The sequence below is a fragment of the Saccoglossus kowalevskii genome, chromosome 12, assembly GCF_978046115.1.
Source record: "Saccoglossus kowalevskii chromosome 12, keSacKowa6.1, whole genome shotgun sequence".
Classification (NCBI taxonomy): Eukaryota; Metazoa; Hemichordata; class Enteropneusta; family Harrimaniidae; genus Saccoglossus; species Saccoglossus kowalevskii.
In genome coordinates, this window is record NC_140652.1 from 20,969,058 (window position 1) to 20,992,541 (window position 23,484).

Consider the following 23,484-nt stretch of genomic DNA (forward strand, 5'->3'; position numbering starts at 1 on the left):
CAAACATACTGCCTAAATATTTAGTATGCATAGTTTAATTTCAGCACATTTTGCAACATGTACATATGTATTTTCGTCGCCGTGTTAACTCGTATTATCATTTCCATTGTCTACGTTACCCCGTTGACAATGGTGTAAATATCGAAATTATTCTGTAATCAATACCTTGGCACTGAGTTCTTTCCACAGGAGATAGGCAATCACATGTATGTATGTGGCCTTGAACCTCTGTATTGCAACTACTTTTCAAACAACGGTTTGGTTCTACTGCACGATGTCAAATATTTGGTTTTTATCTAGACCCCAATCCGACAAAGATGTATATTAAGTTTAGCTAACATGCCAGTTTGTTGTTACACTACTGATGTGTATCTACTTTAAGACATGATAGATACAATATATATTTATAGCAAATCCTAATGTACGAACACTCACTATTACTAGTCGAACTTTAAGTTGAATCTAGCATGACCAGCAACGTTTAAGTTCACAACAAGTTGTGCGATCACACACTTTCCTTGGTATAATGAACTATTAAACTATACTCAGAGGGCAGTTGTGCTTGTAATTCCTAATTAAAATGTCATTGGATTGGCGATGAGTCATATTATCAATGATATTCAAGTTGTTTTGCCTGCTGTCCCAAATAAATAACTTATCAATGCTAAAAACCAGTTTGTACTGGTTTGAAGTGGTTCTGATCAGAAGATTACTATGCCCCAGGCCTTCTATGCTATTTCCGAATCGATACATTGGTGGAATTAATCTCGTTGTCCGGACCCCGAACACGGACGTTGCTCATCGAAAGAACATCGTTCACTCCAAAACGTCGACTCCACATACGTTGTCAAAACATTACAATGCACGTTAAATGGCCAGTAGAACTCCTGTGTGTGTCCCTGAGTGTTACTTGACGACGATGCGTTCTCATAGTGAAGACATTATATTTATTTTATTACCTTTAGTGTGTAATATTCATTTTTTATCATGTTTGCTTCCGTATGTGCCCAGACTCATTAGTTCAAGGTTGTTTGCATCGATGTCATCTCGGCGACTAGGTTGTGAAGAGATATGTTCACCACGGACACCTGCATACAAACATTAAACCAGGTGTCCTCATCGCAACGAGTACCGAATATCAATGCGAAAATTGGCTCATTGTATATTTCTACCTTGGGTGTACGTGCCAACTAGTTGATACCAAACTGATGTTGGTGATGATGATGTTCTAAGTAGTTATTAAACGGTCGAGGTATCACCTTAAAGAACGAAACTTGAGAGAATGGGCGAGGGCAATACCGGTGTAACTGAACTAGTTTTTTTGTATTATGCATCTCAGGTGTTTGTATTTTGATCTGTGGGGGGAAATAACGGGATCATTGTTTCCTTTCGTTCTTTCTCAATTTGATAGGACTCTACACAAATATTTATTTGGGGTGTTTTTATTTTTTTCGCATTTTCACCAGTTTAGCCGCATCCATTCTGAAACATGTAGAATGAACATACTGTGGCTCCCGTGGATATTGTCCCAAATTCTAAATTTGTGAACGAATTGTTGATTTTATCCGAACAATTCATTTTATGGGGTTAAAGTTAGCTAAACACCAAAAAGAACAAAACGGTATATATGTATATGTATATGTGCCAGTCAATGCATAACATAGTGTTTTTAATTACAGTTAAAAAACATAATTTTAGGTCGTTGTATCCGTTGCAATGCATGATGCAGCGTACCAAGCAATGCACAAAGCAACGTCAGTTGTCTCACGAATGACTACGAGCTCGTTTGTAGTAAACGGTGCGATATCACGTCGCCAATATGTATCAATATATTTTTACGGCTATTCAAAATTACGCTTCTTGGATTGCCATAATGCCAAAGTTAATGGTATCGTAATCCAAACAATCGAAACTAACGGGATGTAAAAAAAAGTCAAATTACAGGATTTACGCTAACAGTCCCCTCACGCGCAGAAGAGAATAGGCGACAAATCGTGTTTAGTTGTCACGCGCGAACTTTTTGCTCACGGATACCTCCAAATTTATCCGATGTTAAGGAAATAATCCCATGAATCACATCGTATAAAACGGCTTTAACATCAACAGAGGATTCAGAATTACTCCAAATTTAAATAACATGTGTGACGTGGAAACACGCCGACATGATCAACGGCAATGATAAAAAAGATTAAACATTGAAAATTAATTCAGTATGGTAATTCACAGCTTAAGTATATATTTAAATACAATGAAACGGATAACACTCCTGATCCCATCACATATGTTACCATTAAAGATTTTTTATTGCAAGCATGCACGACGCAATATTGTTTATTGAACATTAAATACAATTTGTATTACGCTATGTATATCATTACATTTTAGATAAATAATTTTCTAATGTAACACATGAAGATGTGAGAATTGTGGTTTCTATTAAGGGGATCGCGATATAATTTCAATATTTATTTATCAATTGATTGTGTCAAGGGTAGCAGTAGACAACGCCGGTTGCAGTGTGTCTTCTTCTTCCTTGGTTGTGTCTTCTAGGAATCACATTGGTGAATTACGGACAGCTGAAATAAATATGCATAATTAGTAAACATGTACGAATGTCTGTATCATATCATCGAATATTTTGTTTTCTCAAAACCAGGACGTATCCCGCACCTATATCAAAATACAACGACAAGCTACAATCTCCTTATGGATTTTTTTTATTTAAAAAAACCCCATACACATTCACAATATTAGCGGATTTTCTGTTCTCTATGGTTATCAGAAATTGGACATGCAAACAGACAAACTAATATTACAGCACGAAACACAGGATTCAAACTCGCGATCACGGTAATCACTAAGCCGCTGTATGCGGGCGCGCTACATACCGCGCCGCGCACACTGCGCAAAACACGCGGTTCGAAATGACGTATAGTGGACACCGTCCCACAGCAACTAAATGGTAACGCACGAGTCGAATCTCAGACTTACCAAGCAAAGCATATGGCTAAGCGGTCGTGGTTCGAATGAACTTTACTTGGTTAAAATTAATCTCATGGACATCTGCCCACCATGCCAAAAGAATTATGCATGAGCTTGCCGAAGTATACATTCGCTGTGTATATGATTGGTTTTGCTTGTAAAGGTCAATTACAATTCACTTCCGGTTTTTTCTCTTTTAAACATTAAATTAAACGGTGGCGAAGATTCAGATCCTTTCTGAAATATAATTGCTTATTTTATGTCCAAAGGACAACCACTTGTAACTTGTTGTTAAATGTTTGAGTAATCTGGCAATAAACAGTTTCCGTGGCAACGAGATCCCGAACTCAGCCAACCGGTTCCGTATAAAAAAAGCATTTTAAAAATTATAAACACAAACAAAAACAAAAATAACTGAACAAATCCAACAAAATATAATCCTTTGAATAATATAGTTTCAAGGGCATTCGCTTCTGAAAATGTCATCATATGGCGTGTCAATAACATTTTGAGTACCCTGTCGAATTATGTTATTACTCATTTCGTAAATGTTACTGTAACAGCGGAAAATGATTGGAACCAGGAGCTATATCAACATATGGATTACATTAATAGGTAACAGATGCCACAGCCACAAAATACAGAAAGTGATAGTACTCTGAATAATCAGGCATTTTGCGGTTGATATGACTCAAAAAGATTTCACTGATGATTGGACATAACCATGAACGTTAGTAATTATCAATCATTTACCAAAAAATTCCGATGTTAAACTATTTAGAATCCATATTAACCGGATGTCACTATTTTGATCGGTGCTATACACACGAACACATTTCGTGGTACCATAGTCTTCACACAGCGTTCGATACGTGTCAAATAAACCGATACATAGTTACTAAGTGTATTAAGTACATCAAATTCGAACTTCTCGTTATAAAACCATGTTATTGTGTACGTTTTATTTATTTGCATACCTGTTTGCTATTTTCCAACTATCTCCAAACTCGTCGACATCTGTCGCAGGAGACCCGTCAGGCTTGATAAGATCGTTTTCTGGATTACCGTCAGCATTTCCCAACAGCCCACACACATTACCATACATAGTATTGCTGTTCAGGGCCATCAGTATTTGATGTGGCTTTCCTCTCCACGTGATTGTCAAACGCGGGTTGTGCAGGCGCACTATCGTTGTACCTCGTACTGTCTGCACAGTGCCAAGGTCTAGGCCGACGGAGGCTGATGTTCCGTTGACTAGCTTTCCTTGAACCTGTATGTAAAATGTATGAATAAAAAAAAATGAAGAATAAAACAACGCCATAGTCGGGTATACCACTGTAACAAGATATTGCACAATTCGCGAGTAGCAATAGTAACTTATTGTTTAATATTCCATGTAGTGTGATAGTGTATTGAGACAGTAAGAGGCAGGTATAAAGTGCAAATTATTATTCTATTCTATTCTATTCTATTCTATTCTATTCTATTCTATTCTATTCTATTCTATTCTATTCTATTCTATTCTATTCTATTCTATTCTATTCTATTCTATTCCAACTCCTCGTGATGTTTTAGCGCAAACTGGATCAAGTTATACATGAAACAACAACACATAAAACATGCACCTACATGTACAACTTGGGTATATTACAATAACAGGACTGTCCAGCGCTACCTAATTGCACCCACCTCGAAGGAATTGTCTTCGAGCATTCTAATCATCAATTTGCCGTTAATATACACGTTGATTGCAACTATGCGTGTTACACCTTGGTACGGCGAACGAACATTCCGGCTTCGAAAGTCACCAGCAATAGTGAACGACGGCGTGTTTCCATTTAGACAGTCTTGGACGAGGATGTAAGAGCAATATCCTTGATAGTCAAATTTCAACCCATCGAATGTCAGTAGATGAGGATCTCCAGCGATGTTAGCGCCTGCAATAGATGTTGTAGATGAAATTACACTCCAATAAAAAGTGGAATATATTAGGAAAAACGTTGTCACATTATAATATGATGATGTAGTATAGGCAATATTTGGGTTTAAAGACAACTTATACTGAGTGAACGTTTATAGAGGAAGCAGAACCAGGTTCGATATAATAAATTGTTGTTTCAATTTTCTCAATGACAAGTCTGCATTTTTATTTTAACTGGTTAATCAGTGGTTATTCTTAAAGATGTAAATGTTACGATATGCAAATTTACTGATTTGTGAGTTAGAGCAATCATGGCATGCGTAATAACTCTATATTGTGCAGAAGTTTCAATATATACGACAAGAAAGCACCAAGTACGGTGGCGTAGTGCATTATATCATACAGCTCTCCGGGTAGTGGCGCTAAACTCACTACAAACGAACAGAGAGGGGCGCGCCTGTTGCTGACACGTCTGGAGTGTGGAGATACGTGAAATAATCGTAATAATGTACACGTACTGTCTTTTTGTTTGATATTTACCACCATCTCTCATCATTTTGGTCGCAGCACCTTTGATTTACGACTTACTATCCTGGTTGTTAAACGACACTGATAAATGTAACATGGTTAATGCGATGGACCGTACCACGATCAGCAGAAACGATCACGATTTCACACTATACGATAATTACTTACACTTCTGAATTGAGATTACACCACTGTAACTGGGGATGTCCGTGTCCTCCCAATAGACTTCATAATCGACATTACTGCTACCAACAGTAAAAGCATTTGAGCCCGAAACTCCAGACACGGTCATTGTGTCTGTAATGGGATTGGGAGGTGTTTGGCCGGCTTGTACGATGGCATAGAATATATCTGCATCACCACCTACGTTGCCAGTAATTTCCAATCGGATTTCACTACTTTGACAGGTGTCCCAAAATGCGTCAACAACATAGCCACCATGACCTTCAGAGAAAAACAGCACACATTCACATATCTTTAAGACAATGTTGTGGGAAATTGTTTTGCAATGCCATACATAGTTTGGAGTATAATAACCCATTGACTGATTGAATCATTGCCCTTTACCATGTCTGCTAGAAGGCGAATTGCTTATTTAGTATCTTAAGCGACCCCGTATGCAGTGGTTTACTCTGTGGTGTGGTAATGTACATGTTCTATAGTGCGCTGTACCCGTATTAGCTCTTTGAGCACGAGGGAAAGAATTCACAGTATGTCATAGTATGTAGTGTTATACATTTCTATAACGCATCGATTACATGACAATACAATGGGAAAAACATGTACCTACGCATATATTCCACGGATTTATACGTTATCGGAAATACATCAATAGATTGTCTATTTTTTCGTTATTATATTTGAACTCAAATTATTTTTTGCTTTATTTGTGAGAACTATTATTATATACAAAATGAGAGCATATCCTTTGTGATTACAAAAATATCCAAATGCACAACCTACACTTATTAACTGGTACGGATCCTTGTCCTTGCGTGGGATCAGTGCTGTCTTTCCAATGGATCACATAGTCAATAGTGTTGTCTGATACGGTTTGAACTTCTGAACTAGACGGTGGCGCTGATGTGAACGTATAGGGGTAAACGGCGGGTACTATACCCCCTGCAGGCACGATGGCAAATTCAATCGTAGCGGAGGCTGTCAGATCGCTGATCTCGATGCGTATATTCTTCTGTACGCAGGTGTCCCAGAATGCATCAACCTGATACCCGTCTGAATAGATTTAAGATAAGGAGCAATTACGATGCGTAATTAAGTACAACCCAGTTGTAAACCAACAAGAAGAACTAGTTGTAATCTGCCAAAAGCTGGACGAAAGGTTCACTCTCAAGGAACAGGTTTGTCCAGAAAAATGCCACGAAGCATTAAAATGACATTCCACTTGGTACCATTGCTAGTAGCACATTTTAATTTGTAATTATTCAATTTACTTCTTATTAGTCGTTGCAAAGTTCCCGCAAAGTGCAGCGTGGGTAAATTATGTTCTTATTCTGTGATTACGAATATATTTATACGGTAATAATAAAATAATTAAGACACAAGTACTTCCCTCATCAGCAAGAGCTTTATGTTTAATAATTCACAGTACCGACGAGCATACATTATCGACAGAACTATGTAATTATGTTTGGTCACTCAAGGAAAACACTATTGCGCATCGAATCACATGGACAATTCTTCTCGTGGTAGTCCATAATATAGCTGTAGCAAACGTTGAATGCATTTTATGTTTGAAGGAAAACTTTATCATAGTATGTAGACCCCACAACTCCACACTGAACAAAAGAAATGAACTCGTATCATCATGCCGACACAGATCAGATGCACTATCATATTAATTTATAATGCATGCTTGTTGGTGCAGTGAATTATTAAACATAAAACTGCTGATGAGTGAGGTACTTGTGTCTTACGAGTTTTAATATTTATGTAGTTGTGTCTTAATTCCTATATTACCGCATCTATCCGTTCTACACTATCGCGTGTACCACATACACTATGTAACATACAATTCCTGCCAGATGCGAACAGAAAATTCCACGTCGCAATTTTAAGACCACAATATGCATGTTAGTTAATCCTTTCGATTTTGTTATTTTATAATTTTCAACGAGAGGGTAAAACTAATAATCCCATTACGCCTGGTAATTTTGGGTTTTACTTCGACGGTTACATTTATGATATATTGTGTTATTTTTAGTATGTCCGCAAATTAAAACCAAAACACCCCCCACAATATTCAGAAATTGAAACATATGAATTTTGTATACAACAATAAATATCCGCAAAAACAATGGTTTAAAGGCAAAGTTAAAGACAGCGGTTTTCATACCGATATTAGCCACCCAATCAATCGCACAATCTTTCGAAATTTCTTCGTATTCCGATTGCTGACTTTACAATTGTTACATTGCATTTGGTTACAAGTTATTTGTGAATGTAGTACATGAAATAATCACGTCTAAAAGAAAAAAAATATGGGGCTGGCTTTAGATGATAGTAAAGTATTTGACATATACTTACTTGTACAGGAGACAACGCTCATTAGAAGCACGAGAAACAACACATAGCGAACAACCATCATGAAAATAATTTGTCAGCGGAGAAAGCAGAATCTTTAGAACCACATCAGTTCACGGCGATTTGTTGTGTGGGGATGCTGACAATATTGGTTTCATTATGAGCCGCACCTGTTAGGGATTATCATTTGAGGGGTTGCCAGGGAGGGCGCTATTGAATATATATAATACATCACTAGCTCTTTCAATGTACCATACAAATTATATTGTCGGTTTCAGTTCATACTCTACACTAGAAAAATCCAGCATTACACAACATGTTCGAAAAACTTTCATGTTGTTTTGCTGAATGGTTGACTGAAACGTCGACTGTATGATGTAAACGATGCAAATGTGAAGCAAACAGAGTAACTACTAGTAAATTAAACTACCATACTTGGTATTGATATTAGAATGATAAACTGCCAACGTGTTTTGTTTATTAGTTCATTTCCGTAGCATAATTATACCACATTGAATGATTGATCTAGTTCGTATAGACATGATTTTCAGACATTTTATCACACCAGCAGAGTATATGTAATTTATTCCAGACCCATCGGTGCAATGCGATAGATAATCCATCACATATGACACATACTACGTTAGTAAAAATGTATGATTGCACTGGCGTATTATGCTAATATTTTCACCAAATATTGTAGGCTTAAATGTACCGAATCCACCACGGACACATGGGTTCAGCTGGTACCCTAGTGATCTGAACGAATTTGATGTTGGCCGTGTGATACCCTGCATTCACAGATTGGCAATGTCCGTCAAATATACAAAAATCTCTCGAGTTTTATTTAGCTAATTAGTAGATTCTTCCAAGGTCTGAATGATTGTCGGAAAAGGTCAGTTTTGGGGATAGAATAATTGCAGCAAACAACTCTTTTTGAAAGCGACAGGCAGTTTAGTAAGCAGGAGGACGGGTGTTATAGTAGTGACCTTGAATACGGAAACGTTGTCTCCCTTTATGGAAATGGCGTCCCAGAATATGGGAATGGTGATCGCATATGGTGAAACTGCCCACACAAATACAGAAATGACGTCTCCGTATATGTAAATGGCGAATGCAAATAAGGAAATGGTGAATATAGATGGGAAGCGTAATGATGCCGATGTTCCAGCCGAAAATACCAGTTTCTACTATCATTAAATATCAAGAATGAATCAGGTATATGATTATAATGATAGACACCGTTTATTTAGTGCAGACTACAATGTACCGGGAGAGATAATGGCACGCCAAAAGTTGAAAAATTGTAATTTGATAAAAAATAATTCCATCGTGTAAAGTAAAAAAAAAAAATACGAATGCAAAATAAAATGATAAGTATTTTGAATATACTTACTTATTTATAATAGTGCAAAAATGTAACAAAATGCATTTTTTGTTTTTCCGAAACCGGATCTTGTTTGTGTGTCGTATGGTAATACATTGAACGTTATCCGAATGTTGATTGAATGTTTTTCACTTTGATTTTCAGATCGCTTTCGAAATGGCCGATTTTATAAGTTATTTTGTTTAAATGAATCCTGCTACATATGTGTTGGTTCCATATCTCTGAAATCTTTTGACCAATCATGTTCAAAATTACGTCATTTGTTTTGTGATCAAAGCCAAAATGTAAGAATGTCGTCTCTTATTCACCTTAAAGTGATTACGTGTCAAATACAGCATCAGTTTCAAGGCTGTTTCATTAATACATCACTTACTTTCTCTCTTAATTCACGGATACGGTTTTCACTAGTTGCACTCTTTTCTACAACGAGATTTTTCTGTTTGTGTTTACTAATTTACTGTTTAACTAGATTAACCAAATTCAACAATCAATTTTAAACATTTGAATTACGAAATGGTACATCTTCATGGTTTAATTATTTTCAAAATAATGAAATAAAATAACTATTGTGAACAATCAAAATATACTCTTGTATACAATGACGCATATCGTCAGTTGATATGGTTACGTGACGTCACAATCTTCACATTACCTGTTATCATGTTGCGCGGCCGTGTTTATCACAATGATATGGCATCATAACGGGCTGTGGCGTCCTCTCAATTTGGTTCAAGGATACTACAAACGACGTCACTCGTATCAACCGCTTGGTTTTACGAATGCATGATATCAGGCGATAGCATCATAAAGTCGTTGGTGACTGTTTTTTTCTCCAGTGTATGTTAGTTGGGAGTATTAGGACTGGTCATTGAAAGTCCATGGCAATGTCTGGGCGCAGACTTTTCCTTATCCTGATTTAATATTGGAAACAGCACTGTTATAACAAGAATATATATAGCTAAATACAAACACTGGAATAATGTATCTGTATTTTCAAATATTTTAACTGGATGTGATTATTGTGATTCATTGCCACGTGCTTCATTGGAACATATGTTCTCAGTGCAGCACGACTCCTTTTAAAGTGTTATTTAATTATGTAAACACACCTGTTACTGCACGTGGTAACTAACCACACAAACAGTTGAAAAAACATAACATCTTATGTCCATGTTGACGCTAGTACACTTACTATAATTCATTGCTATCAGAAGTATGCTGGTTAGGTCACGTCACTGTAAAAATGGTCACTTCATACGTGGACCATATTTTGACTTTGTCGTCGTAATATTATAATCTTGCTCATATATTTGGCTTTGGTGTAAAATAGGAACGCAGAATTAAATATATGCGTCACCAATTTGATTATTTAGTTTTTCCTTCGTCGGAAACCGTATTAGGTAGTGATATGATTGGTTCTGAGGATTTTGAAACTGTAAAGTTGAAGTATGTGAATCAGACCAAGGTACCAATGTGTTAAATAAGTTTTTAGTTTTGTGATAACATTTTAAATCAGTGGTTTATTAGACTTTGATGGCATTGTCGAAAACGTAGTCTTGATGAATGACACATCAACGCATATCGAGCCAGGCCATTTCATCAACGCATTCAGGTAAGACTATGATATCGGACGATTTAGAGGTTGATGTTGCGAGTACAGACCTTGCGCATAAGTATGTGTAGATATCAATCAAAATGTTTAATATGTCGGTTCTTCTATCATTGTTGATGTACACGAATAATAATGAATCGTGTCAACGCAAGATGTAGAACGAAGTGATGGATTCAATCCAGATGGTGGCATGCGTATGGAAAGAGTGTTATATGCCAATGACATCATATTTATGTGCGTTTGGCTTATTTCATAGTTTAATTTAATTCGATACGGGCCTGTTAGTTTTAAAGATTCGAGTTGGGTTCCTTATGTATTGGGTGATTGCACAATATGTTGACACGAGAACATGATTGTAATCGAAATAGCAAGCATACATACGAACATATACACATGGGATAGGAGATACGAAGTCACAAGTCGGCAAGTCCGCTTTGAACAGACGCGCTGCCCATTACGAAACACCACACTGTACCAATGAAAACATGTTGTTATATGCGTGTGGTGGATACGCTCTTACAATGACTAGTTGGCGTGCGTAATTCGAATCTATGACGTCACATATGACGTCAGCTGTGAAGGATGGAATGATGGTATGATTTTATATTCAAGGTTAGCACGCTGTCAAGCACAAATTCCTGTTTTTGTCGTGACGTCGAGTTTATGGTTTTACAAGCATTAAGGATAAACTATTTCAAATACATTTACATGGTATAGCGACTGAATCACGATATGTTCACATGTGTGAATAACCATGTCATCATTATCGTTAAGCTAAGGTGATACATACGTAGAATATCGAATGACACCAAATTTACGGTGGGGGTCAGCCCTTGGCATCATCGCTATTCGAGAATAAGATTGTTGGGCATGTTTATTAATTTCTATACGAAATAAGTGTAAATAAGTCTAGCAGCATGGAGGATATGTATACCCTTCAATTCTTTGGATATATCATGGTCATGTTTTTTCATGCAGCTGTGTTTAATCTATCTGTTTATCTGCAGCGTTGACGAAAATGCTAAGTCGGCCGTTTTAGAGTTATATCTGTTGATGTTGTAAGAACATAGTAAGATTCAGAGTCATCAAATAACTTTTTTAAGGTAGAGATGCAGTTTACCTGACAGGTATTTTAAGTTAATTAGGAAGCCAAGATGACCTCCCTTGTCCACAAAACTATATATTTTCGAAAAGCTTATTGTATTAATTTTAAAATGTTGTTAGTATTTTTTTATGGACTGTATATGAAATAAATGCACAGAAATGTGCTTTTTTGATCAAAAGTGATTTAAAAAAAATAGTTTCTAAACCATGCTTCTGTTTCCTGTCAAAATTGGTTTATGAGTACATCTGTTTACTATGAAGAAAGTGCCGTCTTGAAAACTGTCTACCAGTTGTCAATTTTGCAGGGCGGCAGCTCAAATTTCACTACTTCAAGTTTATGCATAAATTAACACCCAGGTTATTTGTCTGTACGATTGTTGTAACACTGTTCAACCCAAAACAATGCCCCGACGGCGTTTTGAAGATAAAACACATTGTCAATCATTTGTTAAAATTTCAAAACAAAAGGTCAAAGCGTCTAGGAGCTATTTTTTTTTAAAGTTATGGGGTGTGCACTCAAAAAAAGCTAAGATAATAACAATTCACTCAGTAAGAAGTTTGCTAATGCTCATAATTAAAATGGCTGTAACAGTTCCAAATTTAAATATATTATTGTTTTTTTATAAGTAAACTATAGTGCATAATATGAGATCCCATATCATCATGTCATCACCCGTGTATTTCACCCTTATACCGTCAAAAAAAGAAGTGATATCTAGAAATTAGATTCAGAGCTAAACGATTGAAAACTTGAACAGACGTCATTTTCATTTTGCAAAACGAAATAGAATTATCATAAAAGCCAATCTTTCGATGTGCCTTTGAATTAAAAGCAGCATATGACTGGATAGACCGTGAAATGTTTTCTAAAAATACTTCTATATGCGTCAACATTCTGAAAGCACTCTATTTCAAAAACGCCATTGCAACAATCAAAGATTCAAGACATAACAATTCTTCTTTTGATATGCAGACGATGTTGTATTGAATGACCAGTCATTGTTAATGTATACATGGTTTCTGTTTTACGATGCGATGCGATGAGCGCGAGTTACTAGACAAATCCCCAAATACTCGACTTCATCACTCCTATTTGATTCTTAGACTTTGTTAAACGTGCCAGTTGTGTATTGTTCATGGTCTTTCTGGTACGCAACGCCTCAGGGTGATCATATATGTTTATTTAATAGCCATTTTACCTAATAATATTAATAAACTTTCGTTCGGAAATAGTAAAAATGTACGATGTGACATTTACAAGATATGGATTAAAAATCTCAGTCAGTTAAACGGAAACCATGACTTTCAACTTGGATAAGGAAATTCACTAATTCCAATTTTTGTGTCTGTAAGTTCGGATATTTAGGTCACGTGATCATAAACGCTGGTGGAGACCGTTCCGCATTTCGTTTGCTTTTCAAAAACAGAGTGAGCTAAAACATGTATTAACTGATAGAAAAATGTGGATACCCATCCAAACAAGAATCCGTGTTGCATGTGTACACTGCTCGTATGTAATACCCAAGCCTGGGGAATCACATCAAATGAGCTGGGAAATCTATCTGGTATAATTGTCACAGGAGATTTACCACAGATTGCTTTAAACGCACAACTGTCTCCACTGAATACAACAACAATTTAAATGAATCTTAGAAATACAAAAAGAAGCCTAATCAGATACAGCAAAAGTTGACAATCTGATTAGGTCTATTATGTTCAGCAACGAACGTCTAGAAATGATACCTCAAGCATTACTAATTTCTTTAAAATACAACATCAAGTATATTGGATGCAACATCAAGTATATTGGATGCAACATCAAGTATATTGGATGCAACATCAAGTATATTGGATGCAACATCAAGTATATTGGATGCAACATCAAGTATATTGGATGCAACATCAAGTATATTGGATGCAACATCAAGTATATTGGATGCAACATCAAGTATATTGGATGCAACATCAAGTATATTGGATAATGCTGAGTTTATATCTCTACTTGATAAATTAAATGAGTAAATACACTTTAAGGATACAATGTATCTATTTGAGAACTATGATAATGGTGATAGTGATGATGATTTGCTCAGCATATCCCGTGCTTGACAGGGGATTATTGACAAATATGACACAAAAAAAACAATATATTGTAAATATGCACATAATGGTCCGCTGAGTTAATCAGACAGTTTGAAGGGCGCCCTCATGAGTTAGCTTAGTAAAATTTATAAAGAAGTAGTATCGCCAAAATGTCATCTTGAATTTTCAAGGTGAATGTTCCGGCGAAGCACTCCACTATCACCTTGAAGTATTTCATTAGGAATATGTGTATGCGACAATGCCCTCACAGTTTGGAATCAGTTTACCAACAGCCAATCATATTGCTTCTTTCATCAACGCGCTTGACCAAGCTATCAACATTGTCGGGGCGGAGCTAAGTCACAAGACGCTATTAAAGACGCGCACCACTCTACCATGTATTTCTATGGGCTCTGCGCGAACTGCTGTGGAACGCCGGTCGAAAAGCCGTTGAAAATAGCTAAAATCGAAAAAACAGCACAAACTTAACTTTAAAGAAATCCTAAACAACCAAATTTAAATATGTTGTATATGCAGGGTAATCTTGTTACACGGTTCAGGGGGTGTCAACAGCCATCCCAAAGTACCGTTTTCTGAAAGTTGTTGGCCTTTGTTTTCACCATGATGGTTGCCAGGTGGTGAAAATGCTCGCACAGTGGAAGCTGTGTTGGCTTGGATGTTGAGGCAATACAATATTCGGAAAAAAGCCGTTCAGGGTACTTAGTTCCGAGTCTGATGTGTTCGTTTTTAGTCGCACTGGAAATGGTAAACCATTATGTTATTATGCTTTACCAACCTTGCGACCATCAAGCGTGGTAATAGTGTTGTCACCACTGTTGAGTATTATAGAAGAGTATACCTCAAAGCTCATTGTGTCACTGCAACATATATTGACAGAAATGAAGCCGAAGATGAAGACATCAGAAATGCAAAGCCCCAAGCGTTTTTTTGGTAGTCATTGTAACAAAGCTTTCTATTGGTCGGTAAACTTTCTATCGCGCAACCACGTGACATACACGGTTATGAATAGAATTACCGCACGGTGTTGTGGAGGGAGGAATATAATGTTCGAACGGAGCATCACCGTGCAGGCGGACGATGCCAAAATGTTTGTTCAGATCCCGTCGCTGTGAAAACCAGTTGAACTTTCAGGTCTGTAGAATCTGATTCAATCGGTTTTGGAAGATTCTTGACAAGAAGTAGGATACTTGTATTGTTAAATTTGTGTTGGATTCAAAATAAGTTCGAATTGTAGTGCCGTCGATAAATACCGCTCGTTTTATGTGAGAATTGTTACCAATCAGGCATTGTCCGCTCTTTCGTGAGCAATTACACGAGACTTTAGATAATCAAACTTGTGTAAAATACTGTTGTACAAGATACAAATACAGAGTCTAGTCATAATTAGAGAATTGATTCTGCTTTGTGTGAAATCACACTTTCAATGTAAACATGTGATCACCATGTCCCAGACTGACTAAACGAAACTGTAATTTGGTAAAAATACTTCTTATGTTAAAGTTTGGGCACGTGTGAAGTAATTTATACATGAAGTGTGTTTACTATGAAAAGCGTACGTCGATAAATGTTCGAATTCAGGCAAAAATATGCATTGGCTATTTATGGCCATACAGATTCAGTTTGTTGTTATACAGCCATTTTTGTAAAGAAAAGACTATGTATCTTTTTATTCGTTGATGTTTCAGATCGAATGGAATAAAAAGGATTAATTATTGTTATCCGATAAACAAGGTCTCTTTTTGAGATATTTACATTATCTAAATGTCGCACATGATAAATATGAATCGAATGTGATGACCAACGTGCAGTATCACACAGAATTAACAAATAAATAATCTTATTTATTTAACTTTGCATATATCCAAATAATTCATATAGCGAGTGCAACCAATTTATGGTAATAACAAATTTCTAAATTTTCTTTCAAATCTCCATTGTTCCTGGTTGATTAAATAACAACTTTCCACCAACGCAGGTTGGTAAATCGATGAAACAACTTAGTTGACTGCAATGCTCGCCGTTAATGGAAGGCCGACTGAAGCCGTCTCTGTGCATTAAAATAACAACGATTTCTAAATCAACTTTACATCGACTGAGTCATTGCGTTTACACTATCATGCTTCTGTCTTACAAATAATTATGCAAATTCTTGACTAATGGCGGCCATCGCGGAAAAACCGGGAATAATCCATATTACATAGTGCGTGACACAGTCTTCACCCTTTTGAGTGTATTCTGGTTCTTAGCAATGCAAACACGAGTACGCCTTCTTTGTTCGATTTCTGTTAATAGGACGATTAGAATTGATAAATTAATATCATTTCCTTTTATGGACGCGTTTAGCAAACCGATTTAAAACGTGACAATCAGGCATATCGCAAACTCCCTTTAACCCTACTAGTGATTATACGTTCTCATTTACCACTTTTTACTATTCTAGCCTTTAAACGTTAGGTTCGTTGACATGAATTTGGGTTTAAAATACACTACCCTCTAATCTTCCGCTTATCATAGGTTCCAAATAATTAACGAGAGTCTATGTAAAGCAAAGCACACACAATGTTCAGCATGACCTTGATTTTTTTACACTAAAGTTCTACATTTGACTACTAAAGTACTACGTTTGTGAAGATTCAGTTCCCATGGAGATCACACCACATAGCCAATATGACAATCTTTAGTACAATTTTGAGTGATTTTCCCTGTTTTTTTGGGGGGGGGGCATGACACTGATGATAAGTTATGCAAGACGTATTGTTTAAGAATAATTGGTAAATCCAACTGTTACATAACACTATTTCCAAGTAATTAATGCTCTTAATGTGAAAAGAGATCACCATAACAATGCCAAAACCAATGCAATGACTGTTCAAAAACGAAAGGTGTCAAATTTGCCCAAAGGAGTTTGTTTTTATGCAAAACATGCGAAGCAATTCGATATCATGAAAAACAACCAATCAAAACTAATCTGACAGAACAGGAAGAACTAACAAATCTGCAATGTATCATGGAGAAATCAGTTTAGATATTAAACACAATTTCATCAAATTCAGGAATCCAATAAGCTCTATGAGAAAGAAAATGCAGAGTTACGTGGCCGCATTTCAAACCTTGAACCGGAAGTAAGTACGTGAAAGAAACAGACAAAATTGTATTTAATGTGCTACAAAAAAATAGATCCGAAAACAACATCGACATAACATATCGTCTTGGGAAGAGAGATAACACTACAACACAACCGGAAGATGGAAGACCCAATCGAAAGCGACAGATAATTGTTAAGTTCGTCACAAGAAGGCAACAGAATGTAATTTACGATGGTCGAAAAAACTAAAAAAAAACACCTCAACCAGAGACCTCGGATATAGAGAACATAATAATATCATTGTAAAATAGAATTTGACATCAGCGAATCGTTCACTGTTAAATAAGACCAATTATACCAGGAAAAGAGCGGGCTTTCAGTTCATGTGGACATATAGATTTGAACCGTATGACGTATAGGCAAATTTACAAGCCCGAATCTGGCCGGTAATGTGAGGGCGCTTACACTGATGGCAAGTCTGTTGGGATTTCGGGGTCACATTACTTTCGCGTTCACCCCCCTCGTTCACGCAATTTATATTTACCTTTCAAGAATTTTTCATCGGAATCGTTTACAAAATGTTTACATATATTAAATAATTATTCTTGTATGCCTACAATTGCCAACACGGGTCACGGACAGATCAGCTACCTTGATTAACAATATACTACCAAAAAAAAAATCGACAATTACAGAAGTGATATTCTGCTTACCTATATTTCTGATCATTTCCCGATTTGTCTTAAAATCATACACAAAAGCTAAATATATCATTAAAAAATATTTTCATCACGGCACATGGAAAAGCTATCAATTTTCCTTTCACAGAAACTGTGGGATGACATTATTACTACCAGTGACACAAATGAATCGTATGATAAATTTTACCAAAATTTTCAATCAATTATTAATAAATCCATACCAACAAATGCGAATGTCGGCACAAATTTAGCAAGTTATCTAGCTCTTCCGTTAGTAGACTTTCATACTTATTTAACAAATCCAATAATAGTTTTCATAATCTTTGAACCAGTGACTGACAATATATTTCATTGTCAGTAAATAATTAAATATAATTAACTCATAGATCATTAAATGTGAACAAACGTGCAGGGTATGATGAAATTACTATAAACGTAATTCACCTTATTCAGTGTCACCTCTTAAGCACATTTTCAATATCTTTCCTCTGGTCATTCCAATATACAAGTCCTAAGAAACAAATTGTCTTAAAAACTATCGCCCTATGTCAGTTCTTCCATGTATTTCCAAACTTTTAGAAAGAATAGTGTACGATAGAACATTCAGTGGTATAAAAATATATTATGCTTTTTAAAAATCAGTATGGCTTCCGTTCTAACCACTCAACATACATGGCACTAATAATCTTAATTGACACAATTTTATCAGCAATGGACAAGAAAAAATAGACAATTGGCATCTTTATAGATTTATCTAAAGCATTTATTATTATAAGCCACAGTATCCTATTATCCAAATTACATCATTATATAATAAGAGAGATAACCCGAGAGTGGTGTAAAAGTTATTTAAATAACATACAACAATTCGTAAACTTTGATGGAGAAAACTCATCATTTAGAGAAATAACATGTGGCGTTCTGCAAGATTCCATGTTAGGACCACTGTTATTAAAAATTTATATTAATGATATTCATCAGATCTCAAATATTTTAAATTACATACTTTTTGCAGACGATACCAACATATTTCAGAGTCATACTGATCTCATTATTGCGATAGATACTATTAATACTGAAATAAAAAAAAAAGTATCTGACTGTTTAATAAGCAATATTATCGATATTTATTTATTTAACCCAAAACGAAAAATATTCACTACTGGTAATATTAAAATGAGTAACAAAGAAATCAGCGAAGTTTCCAGTATTAGATTCATATGTGTTATTATTGATAAGAACATGACATGGTAAAATCGTATTAATTCTGTGACAAACAAAAATTTTAAAAACAATTGGTGTAATATCCAGACTGAGATACAGTATGTCAAAGAATGTTTTAAAATTTATTTATGATGCAGATATCTTGCCACATATAGGTTACTGCATTTTAGCCTGGGGAAGAGCATCAATAACACACACAAAAAAAAGTACATGTACAGCAAAAACGGGCAATCCGTTTAATATGCAAAGTAGACAGGAAAGTTCATACAAAACTACTATTTAAAAAGCTAAACACTTTAAATGTATATGACATTTATAAAATGCAGCTAGCATTGTTTATGTTCAGAGTTGAAAAGCAAATGATACAAAATTGCTTTAATGAAATTTTCATTAAAAATAAATAAATCCATAATTATGGTACACGATACAAAAACAATTTCCATGTTGATAGCGCAAGAACTCCATTAATCCAGAAATCGACAAAGCAAGAATGAATAAAGCTATGGAATCAACTGAGTTGTGACTTGAAAAATAATATAAACAGGTTTAAATCCAAATATAAATCCAATCTCATTTCTAAAAACTGAATAATAACTGTCATCAATAACATAACCTGCAATACCGGATATTCACAAGCTAGTAGATTTTATCGTCCTGATTTTGTCCCTATTTTCTTTGTTAACTAACGGTGACTTTCAATGATATGTAAATTTCATAGATATGTAAGTTTGCAATTTTTTTCCCTAGAATCACTTTATTATGTATCATATTTTCTAAGCAGATATTGCTGCTTCTATCAGACTGTTCCATGCAACTCAACCTTTGTTATGTATCAAACTTGGTAAATCCAGATGCACTTTATTACATGAGATTACACCGTCTAATCATAAATTTAAGAAAAGTTATTACCGGGGTCATAAATAAATGCAATAATTTATAGACCCAGAAAAAAATACACTTGAGTGATGTTCTATTTCGGAGACGTTTTCAACGACTTTTGCAGGGGCGCAATATCAGGAGACATAGACAAAGTTAATTAGATATAAATTGTCGGAGTAGTTGCTGAAGAAATTATGATTCCGTTATACTAAGAGAATTATCCAAAGAAGATAACAAGTTCTACTTTAACACGATGTATCACGAGCAGCGAGATAACGATCAAGTTCATTGAACCTATCGAATCTCTAGTGCACTCTGCATCATGGGCAGAGACAAGAAACATTTAGTTTTGACAGCTCAGCTCAACGAAATTCGCAAAAGTTGCAACCAATTCAAGTACAGTGGTTTTATTCTTTTTCACAGTGTTTGTCACAGTGCAGGTAAAGAAAGTGCCTAGAGAACAATGTAGCATACTCGACATCACGCGCCATCGTGTAAACCATTTGTAAAAACAATACTGTACACAGAGGTCCCTTGTGATATGGGGCATCTTGAAATATAATATACTCTCCTGACCTTGTATCCTCTAAACGCCCCGCGCGTACCATTGTCCGACATTTAGAAGCAGGGTGGGTAACTCAGACATCAACCATGTTTGCTCGACACGTGTGCTGCTAGAACACATTATTATTGAATTTCACAAACCATTCAAGCAATAAGATAATGGTGTAAATTATTATGTATGTATGTAAAGCGGTATAGAAAAGCGTGATGATTTATAAATAGTAATAGTGATGTCATGATTTATATTTCAGTCAGTTTGACAGTAGTTGCCATGACATATACTGATAAAGGTTAATGACAAGACCAGATGGCGAGCTGGTCGAAATCAACCAAAAACATCTTATGACTCTGCAGTTTTTAAGATACAATACAGTAGCTGTAATCCTAAACCAATTTTGTTTGCGATTTTAACTAAGGTGGTATCTTTGTGGAATGTTAGTGCGAGACTATTACCCCATCAATATTAGTTAGCGTTGACAATGTATAGAAATGTTTTCTCTAGACAGCTTGACGAGTAATTAATTGATTATGATGTGTAAAACTTTCATGTGATTGGTTGTTTGTTTGAAGGCAAGGCCTTGGAGTCTCTTATACTGATTGTAATTGGTTAAGAAGTGACAAGAAATAAAGAGTGATTTAATGCTGTCTCGGGTGAAAACCAGGGACTTGGAGAGAATCGTTTGGGAACATGAACGAAGCTTGTGTGTGTTTTTGTCAGCCTGGCGTGGAAACGACCGAATCCCGGTTACCTAAGTGAAAGGTTTTTAACCATCAAAAATACCTATCACAGTGACACGACGTGTTTAATGAATAGTGGCGTGAGTGGAGTGTTTTTCATCTACACAATGATATGCGAGATTCACACGTGTCTAAACAGTCGTCACGGTTCAGCTTATGTACTGAAAGTCTTGTTTTGTGAAGACGGGAAGAATAGGCAAAAGCTATATATATATATATGCTTGCATATATATAATACAGTTTATACTGCTTGACGTTTATTTACGCTAGACACGTAATGTGTACTTTTATGAAATACATTATCTCTAACCAGTCTATACCACTCTTTGTGTTCGCATACGTGTTGATTTTGTGCAGATATGAATTATAATATACTTTGCCATGTTATGGTTGTACAGATAAAAACAATACAAAAGAACCCAAAATCACGTCATGATTTTTGCACTCAAGTGCAGTGACCTAGCGTGAAGCAGTGCGCAGTAGGGGGGGGGTTCAGTTATATATATGTACGCATGCAAATGGAGATAAAAGGCACAGAAATTTGGCTGAAATGCTCTGTATGTTACAAACATTGTACAGCAACCTTTTATAGACATAGGTTTTGTTAACTGTCAATAATAACTACATAGCTAGTGCTATCAAAATTCATACATGAGCCAAATTTTGAGGTCATAGATCACAACCACAAGTATGTTTTGTATATAACTATAAAGAGGAAATGACCAGGGCCTTTAAACTTAGCAAACCATGCGACTCGCAAGACCTAGGCGCACTTTCTGGTCAAAGGTCAAGGCCACATTATTGATTTATGTACGTTCAGTATTAGGCTACAAAGAGGAATAGCTAGGAACTTCAAACTTGTAACACATGTTCCTCATGTGCTATCTAATACAATATAACTGAACGAAAAAAACAGCCAGTGCACACATAATCTCTATGTGATCACAAGATCCAGCTACATTTTGAGGTCAACGTCATAGTACGAGGTTGTGTAGGTTTCTTAATTTCTACAGGAGAAAAATAATAAGGGCCTTCAGACATGGCTGACATGTCCCACAACACCTGGTGTACAAGAGGTAATAGCTAGGAACTTAAAACTACGTGCACAGGTTCTCGAAATTGTCTTTAAACAATTATACACATGTTCTTTATGTGAATCAAATACCTACGTTATAAGGTATAAGGCTTAAACTGTGGAGTATTGACATGATTATTTATGAAATCTAGCGTAAGTTTGCAACTCCTCTGAGTTTACATTCTCTTTGTCGTAGCAATTGCATTATACAGAGCAAAATGTAAGTCATTTTCTCTTGGAACTTATTTTTACACAGATAATGTAAATGTTCCACGCAGGACATCAATACTCAGCATTCAGGATGTCCCGTAGCTCATTTGCATACTAGTAATCAAATAACATATTGATCTACATTCATTAATAACAATTCCGGTCGGCCAGGCACCTCAAGAGCATTAGGTACAATACCTATGTTGTTTTGTATTTATCAATGTTTAATTGTGTGCATTGCAAAGCACTTAATATCTGTTTGGTGATAATCACACCTAAATAAGCAGACGGGATTATTATTTCTTGCTCAGTTGAATGTAGGTAGTGGACATATAAATTATATTTTCAGAAGTGTGACAAAATAAACAGTAGTACATAAATAATTATTTCTACAATTTTATTTATATTTCATGGAACTAAACAATATTTCAATATTTTATAGAATGTACGATGAATCAATGTTTGTATATCCTGTTTGTATAACAATAACTCGATTTCCCACAACACAGGTTTAATTTTTTTAAACATAATTTCAAAATGTTTACAGAGTTTTTATTTTTTTCTCGATGATACTTAAATCAAGCACAACGTTTATTTCGACAATGGATCATTCAATAACAATTATTTTTCACAATCGTAAATGTTATGTCAATATATATATATATATAAATAAGTAAAGCCATCAGAGAAGGCTGATGGTCCTAGAAATCTGCAGCTGGAGTGATTTTTTCAAGTGGTAGTATTGGGTATGTAAATATTAAATAGCATATGGTATGCATTCAAGCTTCAGACAGACGCGTCTACATAGTAATTTCTTAGTACTAATTGTT

At 35.6% G+C, this 23,484-nt stretch overlaps 1 protein-coding gene across 1 annotated transcript; it reads right to left on the reverse strand.

Annotated features, from left to right (window-relative positions):
- Window positions 1-2,206: 2,206 nt before the first annotated feature.
- LOC100378382 (IgGFc-binding protein) lies at window positions 2,207-8,125 on the reverse strand. Its single transcript, XM_002737277.4, has 6 exons — window positions 7,976-8,125; window positions 6,395-6,664; window positions 5,600-5,875; window positions 4,672-4,919; window positions 3,960-4,252; window positions 2,207-2,576 (listed from the first exon to the last, which is right to left on the reverse strand). The coding sequence occupies exons 1-6, from the start codon at window positions 8,034-8,036 to the stop codon at window positions 2,567-2,569; spliced, it is 1,158 nt and encodes a 385-aa protein (XP_002737323.2). The 5' UTR covers window positions 8,037-8,125; the 3' UTR covers window positions 2,207-2,566.
- Window positions 8,126-23,484: the final 15,359 nt, after the last annotated feature.